Genomic DNA, 20,937 nt, shown 5'->3' with positions numbered 1-20,937 from the left:
TCGGAGTACACACTGGAGGGGGGGGCAACTTAGGTAAAATAAAGCCAGTTTGTGCAAGGGCCTCCAATTGCCTCTTTAGCCTGTCAGTATACATACGGACTGTCTGACATGCCTACTTGGATGCTGTCACCGATATAATCCTCCACTATTCTTTCAATGCTGACAGCATCATATGCAGTGACAGTAGACATGTCAGTAATCATTGGCAGGTCCTTCAGTCTGGACCAGATGTCAACACTTGCTCCTGACTGCCCTGCATCATCGCCAGCGGGTGGGCTAGGAAATGTTATCCTTTTCCTCGCAGCCCCAGTTGTGGGAGAATATGAAGGAGGAGCTGTTGACGGGTCACGTTCTGCTTGAGCTGACAATTTTCTCACCAGCAGGTCTTTGCACCTCTGCAGACTTGTGTCTGCCAGAAAAAGAGATACAACGTAGGCTTTAAACCTAGGTTCAAGCACGGTGGCCAAAATGCAGTGCTCTGATTTCAACAGATTGACCACCCTTGAATCCTTGCAAAGTGAATGAAGGGCTCCATCCACAAGTCCCACATACTTAGCAAAATCCGCCTTAGCTCCTCCTTCAATTTCTCCAGCTGCTTCTGCAAAAGCCTGATGAGGGGAATGACCTGACTCAAGCTGGCAGTGTCTGAACTGACTTCATGTGGGGCAAGTTCGAAGGGTTGGAGAACCTTGCACAACATGGAATCATTCCCCCTCCTTTGCCTATATCATAGGTGGATGTATAGGCGGGAATGGCCTTTTGCTGCTACTCCATCCTCTGAAGCATATAGAGTGTTGAATTCCACCCCGTTACCACCACTTGCTTCAGGTGATGGCAGGGCAGGTTCAGGAGTGTTGATGGAGCTCCAGTCTTCGGCATGCAGTGGCTGAATGCCGAAAGTGGCTCGCAATTTTTTGGGCCACCGACAGCATCTCCTGCACGCCCCTGTCATTTTTCAAAAAATTCTGCACCACCAAATTAATTGTATGTGCAAAACATGGAACGTGCTGGAATTTGCCCAGATGTAATGCACACACAATATTGGTGGCATTGTCCGATATCACAAATCCCCAGGAGAGTCTAAGTGGGGTAAGTCATTGTGCGATGATATCCCTCAGTTTCTATAAGAGGTTGTCAGCGGTGTGCCTCTTTCGGAAACACAGCGTAGCCTGCCTAGGAACAAGTTGGCGTTTATGAGATGCTGCTACTGGTGCCGCTGCTGTTGTTGCTGCGGGGGGCAATACATCTACCCAGTGGGCTGTCACAGTCATGTAGTCCTTAGTTTGCCCTGCTTCACTTGTCCACATGTCTATGGTTAAGTAGACACTGGATATAACCGCATTGTTCAGGACACTGAGGACACTTTTCTTAATGTCCCTGTACAGTCCGGGAATTGCTTTCCTAGTGAAGTGGAATCTAGACGGGATTTCGTACTGGGGACACAGTATGTCCATCCACTGTCTAAATCCCACTGCACTAATGGTGGATACCGGGCACACGTCTAACACCAGCATAGTTGTTATGGCCTCAGTAATCCGCTTTGCAACAGGGTGACTGCTGTCATATTTCATCTTCCTCAAAAAGGACTGTTGGACAGTCAATTGCTTAGTTGAAGTAGTACAAGTGGTCTTCCGACTTCCCCTCTGGGATGACGATCGACTCCCAGCAGCAACAACAGCAGCGGCAGCAGCAGCAGTAGGCGTACCACTCAAGGATCCTCCAGAGGAATCCTGGTTAGGAGAGGACTCGTCAGTCATGCCAGTGACATGGCCTGCCGGACTACTTCTGTTCCTGACTGGGGAGGAAATTGACGTGGAGGGAGTTGGTGGTGTGGCTTGCAGGAGCTTGGGTACAAGGGGAAGAAGTGATTTAGGTGTCAGTGAACTGTTTACGTTCTTACCCAAAGTTTCTGAACTTGACAATGACTTCTGATGAATGCGCAGCAGGTGACATATAAGGGAGGATGTTCCTAGGTGGTTAACGTCCTTACCCCTACTTATTACGGATTGACTAAGGCAACACATGGCTTGACACCTGTTGTCTGGATTTGAGGAGAAATAATTTCACACCGAAGAGGTGACTTTTTTGGTATTTTGCCCAGGCATGACAATGGGCTTTCTCATCTCACAGACAACAACTGTCTCCACTGGTGCCTTATTCAAACAAACCACATCACCATCAGAATCCTCATTGTCAACTTCCTCCTCAGCGCTAGCTACACCAATATCCTCCTCATCCTGGTGTACCTCTACAGTGACATCCTCAATCTCAATCTCAGCAACTGGACTGGTGTTGCTCTTCCCAGCATTTGCAGGGGGTGTGTAAATGGTGGTAGGAGCCTCCTCTTTTCATATAGTCTTGGGAAGGTCAGGTCTAGACATCGCAACCGCGGACACACTTGGACTCTCCTTGGGGATTTGTGATATCTCTGAATGCACAGTTGTTTTTTCCTGTGCTTTAACAAACAACTTTTTTCATTTTTCGAGAGGGAGGAGGGCTTCCATCCTCATGAGAAGCTGAGCCACCAGTCATGAACATAGGCCAAGGACTTAGCCTTTCCATGCCACTTTGTGTCGTGAATGGCATATTGCAAATTTTACATTTCTCGTCAGATAATTTTTTTTTTTTGTTATTAAATTTTGTTTCTTGGATTTTGCATGCCCTCTATGACATTGGGCATCGGCCTTAGCAGACGACGTTGATGGAATTGCATCGTCAGTGTCATGACTGGTGGCAACAGCAGATTCAGCACTAGTACTAGGAACTGGAAGTGGTTCCAGATCTGCCACAATTTTTTCCTCCAAATTGTTGTTCTCCATTTCACAGGACAGCATCCCTTTATTATTACAGCACACAGAACAGTGTCCCTTAATTTTCACAGCACCCCTGTATTCTTACAGCATACAGGACCACTGTAATTTTATTTTAACAACTGCATCCTTGAATTTTTACAGCATACAGGGCCAGTGTAATGTTATTTTAACGGCAGCACCCCTATATTTTTACAGCATACAGGACCAGTGTAATGTTATTTTAATGGAAGCACCGTTATATTTTTACAGCATACAGGACCAGTGTGCTTTTAATTTTTAACAACTGCACACTTGAAGTTTTACAGCGTAAAGAGCCAGTGTAATGTTATTTTAACAGCAGCATCCCTATATTTTTACAGCATACAGGGCCAGTGTGCTTTTCATTTTTAACAACTGCACCCATGAATTTTTGCAGCATACAGGGCCAGTGTAATGTTATTTTAACAGCAGCACCCCTATATTTTACAGCATACAGGAGGAAAGTGCCCCTGCCCCCTGTACAACACAGTGACAGCCAGGACAGGAACACCCATGTACAACTGCAAGACCCATAACAGCACATGAAACACCAGTGATAGCCAGGACAGCACCCCTAACACAGCACAGGTACACTACAGTGACTGCAGCAGCACCTCTACAGAGCACACACTAACCCCACCCGATGCCACCACCCACAGAGAGACAGAGGTCTGTCTCCCTCACTCTCCAAGTCCAGAGTGAAAATGGTGGCGAAGCACGGCTGTTTATATGGAATCCAAAACCCGCTAGAATCCGACAGTGGGATGATGAAATTTTGACTCGTTCTGGTTTCTGAGTCTGGCGGGAAGTCCCGAGCCGGACTCGGATCCGGGCTTGGCGCGTGACGTTCCGGGGGGAAGGAAGCTGTTTGGTTCTCAGAGAACCGAACCCACTCATCTATAGTCTGTGCACATCTCTATTATTAATACTGTATTACATAAACTTTCCAGTGTGTACATATATGTCCAGGTACTAAGTTCTACTGCCACTCTTTCACGCTGATGCTCCACAAAGTTGGGGACTTGGATTGGGGTGGTGTGGTGTGACTAGTCAACATTTAGAAGGTCAACATTTAGAATGTAGATACCAGAATGTCAACAGGTTCTGAATGTTAACAGGCAGATGATGACATGGGCATTAGGTCAACAACCAATATGTCGAAATACGTTTAGGTTGACATGGTTAAAATGTTGTCACATCCAGAATGTCAACATGTTTTTTTTTGCTTATTTTTTTGCTTATTTCAGCCTTAACCCTAAACCTAACCATAAAAATCACAAAAAAAGTCAACATGTTGACATTCTGAATGTGTCGACATTATAATTATGTTGACCTTATTGTATGTCTATCTATTCGTTGCTGACCTAACATATATGTCAACATTCTGACTGTAGACATTCAGAACCCATCAACATTCTGGTGTGGATTTTTCATTTTATGTCAGAGGAAATCAACAATATACTATGGGGGTGATTCCGAGTTGTTCGCTCGCAAGCTGCTTTTAGCAGCATTGCACACGCTAAGCCGCCGCCTACTGGGAGTGAATCTTAGCTTATCAAAATTGCGAACGAAAGGTTCTCAAAATTGCGAATAGAAATTACTTAGCAGTTTCTGAGTAGCTCGAGACTTACTCTTCCAGTGCGATCAGTTCATTGCTTGTTGTTCCTGGTTTGACGTCACAAACACACCCAGCGTTCGCCCAGACACTCCTCCGTTTCTCCAGCCACTCCCGCGTTTTTCCCAGAAACGGTGGCGTTTTTCACACACTCCCATAAAATGGCCAGTTTCCGCCCAGAAACACCCACTTCCTGTCAATCACATTACGATCACCAGAACGATGAAAAAACCTCGTAATGCCGTGAGTAAAATACCTAACTACATAGCAAATTTACTTGGCGCAGTCGCAGTGCGAACATTGCGCATGCGCAATTAGCGGAAAATCGCTGCGATGCGAAGAAAATTACCGAGCGAACAACTCGGAATGACCACCTATATCAGAACAATTGCAAAGTAAACTATATTTCTGCCTGTGTTTATTATTAAATTATGATTTGTTATGTTGTGATGGATTCGGTATGTAATACTGGCTAACATGATACTGGCTGTCGGTATTCTGACAGCGGCATCCCATCTACCAGAATACTGTCAGGGAGGCAGCGAGTTCCCTCACGGGCTCGCTGCGTTCACTACACATTAGGCCCAGTGGCAAGTGTTGCTCGCCAGAGGTTCTCTTCCCACTCAGTTGGTGGCGTGGACCCACCAACTCAGTGGGAATTACTGGGCGGGTGTCAATATACTGACTGCCAGTAAAATGTCCGCTGTCGGCATTCCAGCAACGGTATTCTGACCACTGGGATCCCAACAGCCGACATTGTGACTGCATCCCGTTTTGACTTGCGAGTATTCCAAGGCTCAAGTCAATACTTGCTCTATAATTCCATTGTGATGTGTTCACCAGAATAGGACTCTGCCTTTTACAATGGTCCCCAGCATAGGACTCTGCATTATACAGTGATCACTAGAATAGGACTCTGCGTTATACAGTGGTCACCAGCATAGAACTCTGCATTATACAGTGGTCTTCAGAACAGAACTCTGCGTTATACAGTGGTCACCATAATAAGACTCTGCGTTATACAGTGGTCACCAGAATAAGACTCTGCATTATACAGTGGTCACCAGAATAAGGCTCTGCGTTATACAGTGGTCACCAGAATAGGACTCTGCGTTATACAGTCATCACCAGAATAAAACTCTGCGTTATACAGTCGTCACCAGAATGAGACTCTGCGTTATGCAGTGGTCACCAAAATAGGACTCTGCGTTATACAGTGGTCATCAGAATAGAACTCTGAGTTATACAGTCGTCACCATAATAAGACTATGTGTTATACAGTGGTCATCAGAATAGAACTCTGCGTTATACAGTGGTCACCAGAATAAGACTCTGTGTTATACAGTGGTCATCAGAATAGAACTCTGCATTATACAGTGGTCATCAGAATAGAACTCTGCGTTATACAGTGGTCACCAGAATAAGACTCTGTGTTATACAGTGGTCACCAGAATAGAACTCTGCGTTATACAGTCGTCACCAGTATAAGACTGTGCATTATACAGTCGTCACCAGAATAAGACTCTGCGTTATACAGTGGTCACCAAAATAGGACTCTGCGTTATACAGTGGTCATCAGAATAGAACTCTGCGTCATACAGTGGTCACCAGAATAAGACTATGTGTTATACAGTGGTCACCAGAATAGGACTCTGCCTTATACAGTGGTCACTAGAATAGGACTCTGCATTATACAGTGGTCATCAGAATAGAACTCTGCATCATACAGTGGTCACCAGAATAAGACTCTGCGTTATACAGTGGTCACCAGAATAGGACTCTGCGTTATACAGTCGTCACCAGAATAAGACTCTGCGTTATACAGTCGTCACCAGAACACGCATCAGCATTATGGATATGTTCAATATTTGCTTTTTTATTTTATCATAATCCAAGTATTCACATTACTATATTTCATAATGTAACCACCACTGTACAGTATGTTGTAACTAAGGATATTAGACTGCATCAGTTTTATAACCCTATAAAGTATAAAGGCTGCAAGCCTACAGCTTTTATGCAAGACACTTTAATATCCATAATCATTTAGACAGAGGGATAATAGGGCGGCAGTGTGCCCTGTGCCTCAGCCCCCTGAGCTCATGGTGTCATCATGTCATTCTGAGAGGGCGGGGCCGCCAACACCAGGAAGTGCAACACTGCCCGGAGCATCTGACTGTAACGGGTGCATGCCAGGAGCATCTGTAGGACGCTCTGGGCAGCACTGCAGTAACAATCATGTCTGCAGGGCGCTGTTCCAGGCATCCTGATAGCCAGGTACAAAGGTCATGGGGCAGCGATGGTGCCAACCCCAGATCTCTGGGCTCTGTGCGACAGCACCACTCACACACCGCTAGTTATGGGACTATTTATTATAATGGACACTGACACGATGACATCAGAAATCACAGTTTATACATATATTAGCATCGGTACTGTATTGTAGTGCATTAATATATTTTTTAGTCACCCTGTCACTTGTACAATGCATTGTCCTATTCTCCAACAGCAGCACATGAAGGATGATGCTATGCAGGGTGCATACCGCAAATAGCGAGCTAATGTACTCCTTACTTGGTGCTGTGCTGCACCTGCCTGGTGTTAGTCTCAGCAATGGTAGCAACAGTAGTAATCTATGTTCAACATTTTCTGGCACATATAGAAAAGATACTTTGGGGCAATGTACCTGTGACAGATTCTGGATCTTTAAAATGCTCCTGTAAAGAAAAGAATTGGTGCGGCGTTAATGCAGGTACAATCTATGCACATTGTCACAGCACATCTCATAGGTCTTGTTTTACCCGCTGACTTGTTGCCACTCTGCTGCTGCGCAAAGGACTGACAGCAGTACGACGACGTGCTTCTCTAAAAGCATCTGCCTGGAGAGACCTTTTGTCTGAAATAGAAGATATTGCACAGCTGCTTAATTTGTTAGTACCTATAGCAGACATATATTTATAATTCCAGTACAGTGCAGTATAGGTCTACATCTAACCTATCTGGGTTCTGCGTACTGTAGCCCTCCCCTCCTGTGATTTAGGCTACACAGCGTTATTCATTGTATATGCATTCATTTCACGTTTTCTTGTTAGGAAATGACTGATTGGATGGTAAAGAGAATACAATTAGTGAGACAATGTAGTTGTGCTAATTGCTGAATGTGCCCAACAATTTATACTTAGCATTGTGCAGAATTGGAGAGTGACACAGCAGAAACAGTAACAAATACATTATTCTGACTATAGTTTACTGTTTTTGCTCATTCTTCGTGGCAGAAAATTAATGGACACGTCCCTTCCAAAAAGCTTGGCCGATAGATCAATCCCGCCTATTAACTGAGCATCATACCCCTCCCTCAGTATATACAGGGCCGGCAACAGAAATCTTGGGGCCCCGTACAGTGATATCACTGGGGCCCCCCTCAGATTATATGTATATATATATATATATATATATATATATTAGTGATGTGCACCGGACATTTTCGGGTTTTGTGTTTTGGTTTTGGATTCGGTTCCGCTGCCGTGTTTTGGATTCGGACGCGTTTTGGCAAAACCTCCCTGAAATTTTTTTGTCGGATTCGGGTGTGTTTTGGATTCGGGTGTTTTTTTACAAGAACCCCTCAAAAACAGCTTAAATCATAGAATTTGGGGGTCATTTTGATCCCATAGTATTATTAACCTCAATAACCATAATTTCCACTCATTTTCAGTCTATTCTGAACACCACACACCTCACAATATTATTTTTAGTCCTAAAATTTGCACCGAGGTCGCTGGATGGCTAAGCTAAGCGACACAAGTGGCCGACACAAACACCTGGCCCATCTAGGAGTGGCACTGCAGTGTCAGACAGGATGGCACTTCAATAAAATAGTCCCCAAACAGCACATGATGCAAATAAAAAAAGAGGTGCACCAAGGTCGCTGGATGGCTAAGCTAAGCGATACAAGTGGCCGACACAAACACCTGGCCCATCTAGGAGTGGCACTGCAGTGTCAGGCAGGATGGCACTTCAAAAAAATAGTCCCCAAACAGCACATGATGCAAAGAAAAATGAAAGAAAAAAGAGGTGCAAGATGGAATTGTCCTTGGGCCCTCCCACCTACCCTTATGTTGTATAAACAGGACATGCACACTTTAACAAACCCATCATTTCAGCGACAGGGTCTGCCACACAACTGTGACTGAAATGACTGGTTGGTTTGGGCCCTCACCAAAAAAGAAGCAATCAATCTCTCCTTGTACAAACTAGCTCTACAGAGGCAAGATGTCCACCTCCTCCTCATCGTCCGATTCCTCACCCCTTTCACTGTGTACATCCCCCTCCTCACAGATTATTAATTCGTCCCCACTGGAATCCACCATCTCAGGTCCCTGTGTACTTTCTGGAGGCAATTGCTGGTGAATGTCTCCACGGAGGAATTGATTATAATTCATTTTGATGAACATCATCTTATCCACATTTTTTGGAAGTAACCTCGTACGCCGATTGCTGACAAGGTTTGCGGCTGCACTAAACACTCTTTCGGAGTACACACTGGAGGGTGGGCAACTTACGTAAAATAAAGCCAGTTTCTTTCTGCAAGGGCCTCCAAATTGCCTCTTTTTCCTGCCAGTATACGTACGGACTGTCTGACGTGCCTACTTGGATGCAGTCACTCATATAATCCTCCACCATTCTTTCAATGGTGAGAGAATCATATGCAGTGACAGTAGAAGACATGTCAGTAATCGTTGGCAGGTCCTTCAGTCCGGACCAGATGTCAGCACTCGCTCCAGACTGCCCTGCATCACCGGCAGCGGGTGGGCTCGGAATTCTTAGCCTTTTCCTCGCACCCCCAGTTGCGGGAGAATGTAAAGAAGGAGCTGTTGACGGGTCACGTTCCGCTTGACTTGACAATTTTCTCACCAGCAGGTCTTTGAACCTCTGCAGACTTGTGTCTGCCAGAAAGAGAGATCCAACGTAGGTTTTAAATCTAGGATCGAGCACGGTGGCCAAAATGTAGTGCTCTGATTTCAACAGATTTAACACCCGTGAATCCTGGTTAAGCGAATTAAGGGCTTCATCCACAAGTCCCACATGCCTAGCGGAATCGCTCTGTTTTAGCTCCTCCTTCAATGTCTCCAGCTTCTTCTGCAAAAGCCTGATGAGGGGAATGACCTGACTCAGGCTGGCAGTGTCTGAACTGACTTCACGTGTGGCAAGTTCAAAGGGTTGCAGAACCTTGCACAACGTTGAAATCATTCTCCACTGCGCTTGAGTCAGGTGCATTCCCCCTCCTTTGCCTATATCGTAGGCAGATGTATAGGCTTAGCGTAGCCTGCCTAGGAACGAGTTGGCGTTTGCGAGATGCTGCTACTGGTGCCGCCGCTGCTGTTCTTGCTGCGGGAAGCAATACATCTACCCAGTGGGCTGTCACAGTCATATAGTCCTGAGTCTGCCCTGCTCCACTTGTCCACATGTCCGTGGTTAAGTGGACATTGGGTACAACTGCATTTTTTAGGACACTGGTGACTCTTTTTCTGAGGTCTGTGCACATTTTTGGTATCGCCTGCCTAGAGAAATGGAACCTAGATGGTATTTGGTACCGGGGACACAGTACCTCAAACAAGTCTGCAGTTGCCTGTGAATTAACGGTGGATAACGGAAACATGTTTCTCACCGCCCAGGCTGCCAAGGCCTGAGTTATCCGCTTTGCAGCAGGATGACTGCTGTGATATTTCATCTTCCTCGCAAAGGACTGTTGGACAGTCAATTGCTTACTGAAAGTAGTACAAGTGGTCTTCCGACTTCCCCTCTGGGATGATGATCGACTCCCAGCAGCAACAACAGCAGAGCCAGGAGCAGTAGGCGTTATACTCAAGGATCCATCGGAGGAATCCCAGTCAGGAGAGGACTCTTCAGACTTTCCAGTGACATGGCCTGCAGGACTATTGGCGTTCCTGTCTAAGGAGGAAATTGACACTGAGGGAGTTGGTGGTGTGGTCTGCAGGAGCTTGGTTACCAGAGGAAGGGATTTAGTGGTCAGTGGACTGCTTCCGCTGTCATCCAAAGTTTTTGAACTTGTCACTGACTTATGATGAATGCGCTGCAGGTGACGTATAAGGGAGGATGTTCCGAGGTGGTTAACGTCCTTACCCCTACTTATTACAGCTTGACAAAGGCAACACACGGCTTGACACCTGTTGTCCGCATTTGTGTTAAAATAATTCCACACCGAAGAGGTGATATTTTTTGTAATTTGACCAGGCATGTCAATGGCCATATTCGTCCCACGGACAACAGGTGTCTCCCCGGGTGCCTGACTTAAACAAACCACCTCACCATCAGAATCCTCCTTGTCAATTTCCTCCCCAGCGCCAGCAACACCCATATCCTCATCCTGGTGTACTTCAACAGTGACATCTTCAATTTGACTATCAGGAACTGGACTGCGGGTGCTCCTTCCAGCACTTGCAGGGGGCGTGCAAATGGTGGAAGGCGCCACCTTTACCCGTCCAGTGTTGGGAAGGTCAGGCATCGCAGCTGACACAATTGGACTCTCCTTGGGGATTTGTGATTTAGAAGAACGCACAGTTCTTTGCTGTGCTTTTGCCAGCTTAAGTCTTTTCATTTTTCTAGCGAGAGGATGAGTGCTTCCATCCTCATGTGAAGCTGAACCACTAGCCATGAACATAGGCCAGGGCCTCAGCCGTTCCTTGCCACTCCGTGTCGTAAGTGGCATATTGGCAAGTTTACGCTTCTCCTCAGACGCTTTTAATTTTGATTTTTGGGTCATTTTACTGAACTTTTGTGTTTTGGATTTTACATGCTCTCTACTATGACATTGGGCATCGGCCTTGGCAGACGACGTTGATGGCATTTCATCGTCTCGGCCATGACTAGTGGCAGCAGCTTCAGCACGAGGTGGAAGTGGATCTTGATCTTTCCCTATTTTACCCTCCACATTTTTGTTCTCCATTTTTTTATGTGTGGAATTATATGCCAGTATCAATAGCAATGGCCTACTACTATATATACTGCGCACAACTGAAATGCACCACAGGTATGGATGGATAGTATACTTGACGACACAGAGGTAGGTAGAGCAGTGGCCTACTGTACCGTACTGCTATATATTATATACTGGTGGTCAGCAAACTGTGCAAAACTGAAATGCACCACAGGTATGGATGGATAGTATACTTGACGACACAGAGGTAGGTAGAGCAGTGGCCTACTGTACCGTACTGCTATATATTATATACTGGTGGTCAGCAAACTGTGCAAAACTGAAATGCACCACAGGTATGGATGGATAGTATACTTGACGACACAGAGGTAGGTAGAGCAGTGGCCTATTGTACCATACTGCTATATATTATATACTGGTGGTCAGCAAACTGTGCAAAACTGAAATGCACCACAGGTATGGATGGATAGTATACTTGACGACACAGAGGTAGGTAGAGCAGTGGCCTACTGTACCGTACTGCTATATTATATACTGGTGGTCAGAAAACTGTGCAAAACTGAAATGCACCACAGGTATGGATGGATAGTATACTTGACGACACAGAGGTAGGTAGAGCAGTGGCCTACTGTACCATACTGCTATATATTATATACTGGTGGTCAGCAAACTGGGCAAAACTGAAATGCACCACAGGTATGGATGGATAGTATACTTGACGACACAGAGGTAGGTAGAGCAATGGCCTACTGTACCGTACTGCTATATATTATATACTGGTGGTCAGCAAACTGTGCAAAACTGAAATGCACCACAGGTATGGATGGATAGTATACTTGAAGACACAGAGGTAGGTAGAGCAGTGGCCTACTGTACCGTACTGCTATATATTATATACTGGTGGTCAGCAAACTGTGCAAAACTGAAATGCACCACAGGTATGGATGGATAGTATACTTGACGACACAGAGGTAGGTAGAGCAGTGGCCTACTGTACCGTACTGCTATATATTATATACTGGTGGTCAGCAAACTGTGGAAAACTGAAATGCACCACAGGTATGGATGGATAGTATACTTGACGACACAGACGTAGGTAGAGCAGTGGCCTTCTGTACCGTACTCCTATATATTATATACTGGTAGTCAGCAAAATTATGCACTGTACTCCTACTATATACTACAATGCAGCACAGATATGGAGCATTTTTCAGGCAGAGAACGTATAATACTGGTGGTCACTGGTCAGCAAAACTCTGCACTGTACTCCTCCTATATAATACTGCTGGTCCCCAGTCCCCACAATAAAGCAGTGTGAGCACAGATATATGCAACACACTGAGCACAGATATGTAGCGTTTTTCAGGCAGAGAACGTATAATACTGGTGGTCACTGGTCAGCAAAACTCTGCACTGTACTCCTCCTATAATACTGCTGGTCCCCAGAATAAAGATATTTGCAGCCCCCTGAAAGTTCTGAAACAAAGTGAGAGGACGCCAGCCACGTCCTCTCACTATCATTTCCAATGCACGAATGGCGACGCGCGGCTCCTTATATAGAATACGAATCTCACGAGAATCCGACAGCGGGATGATGACGTTCGGGCGCGCTCGGGTTAACCGAGCAATACTGGAGTATCCGAGTATCCCTCGGACCCGTGTAAAATGGGTGAAGTTCGGGGGGGTTCGGATTCCGAGGAACCGAACCCACTCATCACTAATATATATATATATATATATATATATTAAAGCCAGGGGGGTAGCCAGAACTTTGTGGGCCCCATAGCAACATTTTGAAGGAGCCCCCATCCCAGTGCTTCTAAAAAGATACTTCTCTGCAGCAGTTGTTCATTTTATGCTCTATAACAGTTCCCTAGTTCATTTTCTGAACCATAGTAGTGCCTAAGGCCCTCATTCCGAGTTGTTCGCTCGCAAGCTGCTTTTAGCAGCTTTGCACACGCTAAGCCGCCGCCTACTGGGAGTGAATCTTAGCTTATCAAAATTGCGAACGAAAGATTAGCAGAATTGCGAATAGACACTTCTTAGCAGTTTCTGAGTAGCTCCACACTTACTCGGCAACTGCGATCAGTTCAGTCAGTTTCGTTCCTGGTTTGACGTCACAAACACTCCAAGCGTTCGGCCAGACACTCCTCCGTTTCTCCAGCCACTCCCGCGTTTTTCCCAGAAACGGTAGCGTTTTTTCGCACACACCCAAAAAACGGCCAGTTTCCGCCCAGAAACACCCACTTCCTGTCAATCACATTACGATCTCCAGAACGAAGAAAAAACCTTGTAATGCCGTGAGTAAAATCCTAACTACATAGCAAATTTACTTGGCGCAGTCGCACTGCGGACATTGGGCATGCGCATTAGCAACTAATCGCTCCGTTGCGAGAAAAATATAACGAACGAACAACTCGGAATGACCCCCTAAGTTCACCCTATGTCACATTTCAGATCTGCCAGTACACATTATGACGCACAGTACCCCCAATTCACATTATGTTATATAGTGCTCTCCGTTCATATTGTGCCTCATTACAGTGCCCCAGTTCATATTATAAAACATTAAAATGCCCTCCAGTTCATTTTATTCCACACTACAATAAGCAGGTCCAGGGGCATATCTAGATATACAGTATTGCAGGCCCCAAGGAAAAAGTTTGAAAGGACCCCTACGTACCACCCAAAGGTGAAAAATTTATATAACACATGTAACTGTGACAGGGAAGGTGGCCCCTCTCAGCTCTGGGCCCCATAGCAGCTGCACTCCCTGCACCTACGGTAGCTACACCCCTGATTAACGCGCAACGGAATTTGTGCTATATAAGAAACTGTTAAGATATATATATATATATATATATATAGATATATATTCGTTTATACAAATATATAAATATGTATATCTCTCCTTCCCCCCTCCCACACACACCACAGTATGTGTCTCCCTCTCTCTTTCCTTCCATTCCCAGCTCCCCCAGCCTATCCCAAAGCCCTATATCCCCACACAAATCCACTCTTACCCTGGGGAGCAACTCACGTGTGCTGCAACCCCAGATCTGAGAACACTGCACAGTAGACCCTACCAGAAGAGGCCAGTGCAGGGCACGGGAATCCTGGCCAGCGGAGCTGCTGTCATTTCCCGTAACTGCCTGCAACAGAGCAGAACCTTGAAGAGCATACGCATACTCACGCCGCACAGTCACTGTATGTGAGAGGCTCTTGTCACTCTGAGGCTGTGGCCACATCGCCTACAACTCGCTGCCCTATTTGGACAAGATGGCTCACATCCCTGCCAGGTACTTATCAGTATATACTTGGGGCCCCTCTGATCCTAGGGGCCTGGTACAGTTGTCCCCTTTGTACCCACCTTTTGCCGTCCCCGAGTATATAGGAATATACGGTAAGAAAAGAATTAGAAACACATTTCAAGTTTCCTTGTTATCTCCATGGAAGCATAAAAGTCAAAAAGAAAATGTGAGCCACTTTTTTTTTTTTATGTAACCAAAATGTAACCAAAAGATTTTGATTTTTTTTTTAAATAACTGCTTCCCAAGCCCAGCTGATTTATACTGAGCATTGGAGATAATCCTCCAGAAACATTTTATCCTCTTGATGTGCAGAACTATAGTATAATATTTGTTGAAAGAACCACATATTCCTAAAATCTTCCTTCCATTAGGTTTATGTTTAATACTCTGTAGGTGTAAGCAGGGGCGTAGCCAAAACTTTGTGGGCCCCATAGCAACACTTTGAAGGAGCCCCTGTCCCAATGCTTCTAGAGAAACACCTCTCTGCAGCAGTTGTTAATGTTATGCCCCCATAGAAGTGCCCTCGTTCACGTCTTTGCACATGATAAAGCTGACAATACACAAGGGGGTCGATTCAATTCGGCTATGAATAGCACCGGGAATTAGCTCCCGGCGCTATTCAATTCAGCTGCTAGTTACCCGCAATTGTCGGGAATTCTTCTCTCATCCCCGGGGGGTGAGAGAAGAAAACCGACAAAAGTGCTTCCGCGCGCCCGGAGCGGGGCTGATTCTGTCGGGAATCAGCATCGCCTTGGGTAGTTAAGTTGGAGAATGCCCGTTCTCCCGACAAAACTACCTGTTAAGTCGGCGAGAACGGGCATTCGCCGACTTAACTTTAGCTGAATTGAATAGCGTCGGGAGCTAATTCCAGGCGCTATTCATAAGTTGCCGAATTGAATCGACCCCAATATGCACACAGTATCCCCAATTCACATAATGAAGTACAGTGCCCCCAGTTTATATTATGCCACACCATAGTGCCTCCACTTCATATTGTGCCACATTACAGTGTCCCTGTTCATGTTATGTAACATTATAATGCCTTCCAGTTCATTGTACATGTGCATTGCAATGTGCAGCTCCAGAGGCATACCTAGATATATTGTGCCACACAGTGGTGAAAAATGTATATAACACTTGTAACTGTGACAGGGAAGGTGGGCCCCTCTCAGCTCTGGGCCCCACAGCAGCTGCACTCCTTGCACCTGTGGTAGCTACGCCCTTGGGTGTAAGTAATACCCCTTTCACACCGCACAATAACCTAGTCTTGTTGCAGAGAAAACTGCTTTTGATGATGTTGGGTTGGTAACACACAATACAAGTCTAAAGTTTATGCAGACTGTTTGACAGTAGAAAAACATAATTGATTGTATTGTTCCCTGTAAGTAACTTTAACCAAATGCAGTACCCCAGTATGTCAGCACTTCTTATTGATTCCAACTATGCTATTACTAGGGATGAGTGGGTTCGATTCCCTGAGAACTGAACCCCCCCGAACTTCACGTCCTGAGCCCGTGTCAGGACTTCCCGCCAGACTCGGAAACCAGAACGAGGCAAAACGTCATCATCCCGCTGTCGGATTCTCATGGGCTTTGGATCCCATATAAACAGCCACGCGTCGCTGACTTTTTCACTCCGGACTTGGAGAGTGACGGAGACAGACTCATATTCATTTGCACGGGCGTTCACAAGGAGATTAACAGGAAGAGGCCATTTGTGTGTGGCAACTGATCGTTTTCAGGGAGTGTCCGAAAAAAGGCAGGCGGGCTCAAGCGTTTTCAGGGAGGGTGTCTAACGTCAGCTCTGGCCCGATCAACAGGATTCTATCGCAGTAAGTACTGGGCTGTGCAGAGACTGCACAAAATCAGTTTGTGCAGCTCTGTTACACATGTGTTCGCACACTTGCACAGCAAAAATACACTCTCCCTGTAGGCGGCGACTATCTGATCGCAGGGCTGCAAAAAATGCAGCCCAGCGATCAGATCTGAATTACCCCCTTTGTTTTCTGAGTGTACTGTGATCAGACATGCTCATCCATGACCTGGATTGTCACCAACATGTACAGTATAGTCTGTATGCTTGGCATCAGAGCACTGAACAATGGACCTGGCCAATGTCATTATACTGTAGTCTGGTGATTTGCAATCAGCTTAATACCCCTTTCACATTGCATAAATAACCCGGTATCGACCCGGCATATTGCCAGGTTGATACGGGTCAGTGTGCGGTGTGAAGGGGCCATGGGGTTCATTCCAAGTTGATCGTTTACTGACGATTTTCACAGCGCAGCGATCAGGTGAAAAAAATTGCATTTCTGCACATGCGTATGTCCTGCAATGCGCACGCGCAACGTACTGGTACAAAGCTCTTTGTGGTTGTGCTCAGGTTCTAGCAAAATTTTCCTTTGCACTGGCGGCCATAAGAAGATTGTCAGCAAGGGGGCGTTACTGGGTGTCAACTGACTGTTTTCAGGGAGTGTTTGCAAAAACGCAGGCATGTCTGAAAAAACGCAGGCGTGGCTGGGCGTTCGCTGGGCGGGTCTATGACGTCAAATCCGGACACAAATAGGATGAAGTGATCGCAAGCACTAAGTAGGTTCAGAGCTACTCTGAAACTGCACAAACTGTTTTTGTAGAGCTCGGCTGCACAACACTTCTGCTAAGCTAAAATATACTCCCCAGTGGGCGGCGGCATAGCGTTTGCACAGCTGCTAAAACTAGCTAGCGAGCGATCAACTCGGAATGACCCCCCCATGTCTGAATTCCCGGGTTGCCTAACCCAGGAATTCAACCCGGGAATAAAGCAGTGTTATTCCCGGGTTGAATACCGGGTCAGTGGCAGCGTAAATGGATTCCACCCATTTAGTAGATAGGGAGAGGCGGCGCAGAGATGAGCTCATCTCCCAGCGCCACCTCCACCTCCGCCCCTTCTGCTGTCTCCGCCCCCCGCCACTATGGCAACCGGCCCGGCAATTTGCCAGATCGGGAAGCCAGCAGATAGTCTCCAATGCCGGATCCCATCCAGGAAGGACCCGTTTCCATTTTTCCAATTCCCGGGTAGGATCCGGCATTGGAGATGTGAAAGGGGTAATAGTGAAGCGATTACCCCAAGTGTTGCTGTTGCGGTAGATCCTCCTGTCTGACTAGTATAGCTAAAAGAGTCAGTTGCTTCAAAATGACTGTATGGTTGTCAGATAATATCACATTTAATATCAATCTTTTTGTATATTTGTCCTAATAGGCATTTATTTGTAAGAATTTCAATCAAATGAATGTACATGTATAGTAGGAGCTTATGTGAAGCACAAGTGATAGAAACATGCTCTAACTGTGCTGTTCTGTACTGCAACTATAGCTACATATTCATAAGTACATATTTAATTACCTGCGTAGTCAGATGTTTCTTTAGCTTTTGCACGGTGCATGATTTTAAAATGCAACTTTCCTTCCGAATTTACAACATCATAGTCTACTTCTATATCTTCTTCCTAAAGGATAAACAGTTATAGACTAGTGTAAAATAAATGTGTTTTTATCATAAGTAGTATATTATAACATTTATACTGTAGGTATGTAGGTATGGAATCTGCTATCCAGAAACCCATTGTACAGAATATTTGGGAGGGATTGGAGAGAGATAAAGTGGCCAGAGATACAGAACTAACCAGCTTCTGCCATTTCACAGGCTGTGTTTTAAAAAAGAAATGACAGTTATGAGCTAATTAGAGATCTGCGAACATTTTTGCTGGTTTTGGTTTGGGTTCTAATTCATCAGAGTTTTGGCTTTGGTTTTGCCACAAATGCCTCACTGGGTTTTGGATCCAGATTTAAATTTTTTTTTTATTAATTAATAAAACAGCGAAAATCATGTTATTTTTGCAATCCAAATGAAATCCAAAACCCAAAATTCGGATTAAGAACCCAAATTCCAAACCGCAGGAAGATCCAAACCGAGACACAGTTTGGATATTCTCCTGGGAACCAAGCAGGGTTTTGGTTCAGTTCGACTCCACAAAATTTGGGTGGGTTCGGATTTATGGAGAACCAAACAGCACATCTCTTGAGCTAATTGCTACTTTTTCTCTCTCCAAGCTTTGATACATCTCCCCCTGGGAAACCAGAAACATACGTAACAGTAAAGATGTCCAAATCAATTATTGAGAATTTCTGTCAGTATTTATGATATGGACTGACAGACATTTCCGGGGGGAGCGGGCTGCCTGGTACAGGGTAGGGAAACAAAGAGACATAGGGGCTAATTCAGACCTGATCGCTGCTGTGCAAAAACGCACAGTTCTGAACTGCGGATGCCCTGGCGCCGCAGTGCGCTGGCGCATGCCAGACAGCCAACGGCTGTCTTAGCCCTGCAATTGCCTCTGCCTGATTGACAGGCAGAGGCGGTCACTGGGCGGGAGGGGGTGGGTCGGCGGTGTTTGGCCGCCATTTAGGGGGCACAGGCTGCGACCCAGGCACAGGCATGCCCGGACCATTGGGGGGGGGGGGGGGGGCCGCGGCGGCTGCTCGACATCACACGCAGCTGCTGCGTCCCGGGCTGCATATTAACCTCTCAACTGTTTAATTAATTTGCATTGTAACTAAGTTGTGGCTTTCTATTTACACATTTTGATTTTGACTAAAGAGAAACTTTGTTTTGATTAGAGATGAGCGGTTTCGGTTCTCAGCGAACCAAACCCTACCGGACTTTGCCTTCCAAGTACGGTTTCCAAGCCAGGCTCGGGTTTTCCCGCCTGACTCGGAAACCCGAACGTGGCAAAATGTCATCATCCTGCTGTCGGATTCTTGCGGGATTTGGATTCCATATAAGGAGCCGCGGGTCGCGGCCATTTTCACTCCAGTCTCGGAGAGTGTATTGAGAGGACGTGTCCTCAGTGTTCAGTGTCTGTGTGGGGGCAGGAAAGTGGGGTGGCGAGTCTTGTGCTGTGTTGTGCTGCTCAGTCCAGTCCAGTGTAGTCAGTGTATTGTGCTGCATCAGTCCAGCCAGTCACAGTGTTGGTGTCCTCTGCTGCCATATATCCAGTGTAGCTGTATAAAGTGGTGCTGTGTTGTGCTGTCCAGTCCAGTGTAGTCAGTGCATTGTGCTGCATTAGTCCAGCCAGTCACAGTGTTGGTGTCCTCTGCTGCCATATATCCAGTGTAGCTGTATAAAGTGGTGCTGTGTTGTGCTGTCCAGTCCAGTGTAGTCAGTGTATTGTGCTGCATCAGTCCAGCCAGTCACAGTGTTGGTGTCCTCTGCTGCCATATATCCAGAGTAGCTGTATAAAGTGGTGCTGTGTTGTGCTGTCCAGTCCAGTGTAGTCAGTGCATTGTGCTGCATCAGTCCAGCCAGTCACAGTGTTGGTGTCCTCTGCTGCCATATATCCAGTGTAGCTGTATAAAGTGGTGCTGTGTTGTGCTGTCCAGTCCAGTGTAGTCAGTGTATTGTGCTGCATCAGTCCAGCCAGCCACAGTGTTGGTGTCCTCTGCTGCCATATATCCAGTGTAGCTGTATAAAGTGGTGCTGTGTTGTGCTGTCCAGTCCAGTGTAGTCAGTGTATTGTGCTGCATCAGTCCAGCCAGTCACAGTGTTGGTGTCCTCTGCTGCCATATATCCAGAGTAGCTGTATAAAGTGGTGCTGTGTTGTGCTGTCCAGTCCAGTGTAGTCAGTGCATTGTGCTGCATCAGTCCAGCCAGTCACAGTGTTGGTGTCCTCTGCTGCCATATATCCAGTGTAGCTGTATAAAGTGGTGCTGTGTTGTGCTGTCCAGTCCAGTGTAGTCAGTGTATTGTGCTGCATCAGTCCAGCCAGCCACAGTGTTGGTGTCCTCTGCTGCCATATATCCAGTGTAGCTGTATAAAATGGTGCTGTGTTGTGCTGTCCAGTCCAGTGTAGTCAGTGTATTGTGCTGCATCAGTCCAGCCAGTCACAGTGTTGGTGTCCTCCAGGGCCGTCTTTTCGTATGGGCTCAATGGGCTCTTGCCCAAGGGCCCCAAGAGAATAAGGGCCCTAGGCTGATAGCTGAGGGTCCCCTCTTTCCAGGGGTACCAGATTTTTGAAAATCGGCCCTGGGGAACCAGAGATATCTGACTTGAAAGCAGTGGTCCCCATCCAAGCCTGTTAATTGCTCTTCCCAGCCAGATATTTCGGGTTCTGTCTGACTTTGAGTATTTCTAAGGGTATAAGCCAAAAGCCGGGACTCTCCACTTTTAGTGGACACTGGCAGCTTG

At 46.1% G+C, this 20,937-nt stretch overlaps 1 protein-coding gene across 6 annotated transcripts in view; it reads right to left on the bottom strand.

Moving 5' to 3' along the window:
• CLNK (cytokine dependent hematopoietic cell linker) overlaps positions 1-20,937 on the bottom strand; it is a 411,995-nt gene that overhangs the window by 215,002 nt on the left and 176,056 nt on the right. For 5 of the 6 annotated variants that reach the window (XR_010177777.1, XM_063923032.1, XM_063923023.1 and 2 more), the window contains exons 2-4: positions 18,097-18,199; positions 7,248-7,342; positions 7,133-7,163 (exon numbers count right to left, since the gene is read on the bottom strand). Coding sequence is in view for 5 of the 6 variants with exons in the window: in XM_063923032.1 (XP_063779102.1) it covers positions 7,133-7,163; positions 7,248-7,342; positions 18,097-18,199 (229 nt within the window). In the remaining variant the exon portion in view is untranslated. The remainder of the gene's footprint in view (positions 1-7,132; positions 7,164-7,247; positions 7,343-18,096; positions 18,200-20,937) is intronic. The other variant, XM_063923052.1, reaches the window with a different exon arrangement.

The sequence above is a fragment of the Pseudophryne corroboree genome, chromosome 1 (genome assembly GCF_028390025.1).
Source record: "Pseudophryne corroboree isolate aPseCor3 chromosome 1, aPseCor3.hap2, whole genome shotgun sequence".
Taxonomy (NCBI): Eukaryota; Metazoa; Chordata; class Amphibia; order Anura; family Myobatrachidae; genus Pseudophryne; species Pseudophryne corroboree.
Note: the sequence above shows the minus strand (reverse complement) of the source record. Positions and strands in the feature narration are given on the sequence as shown.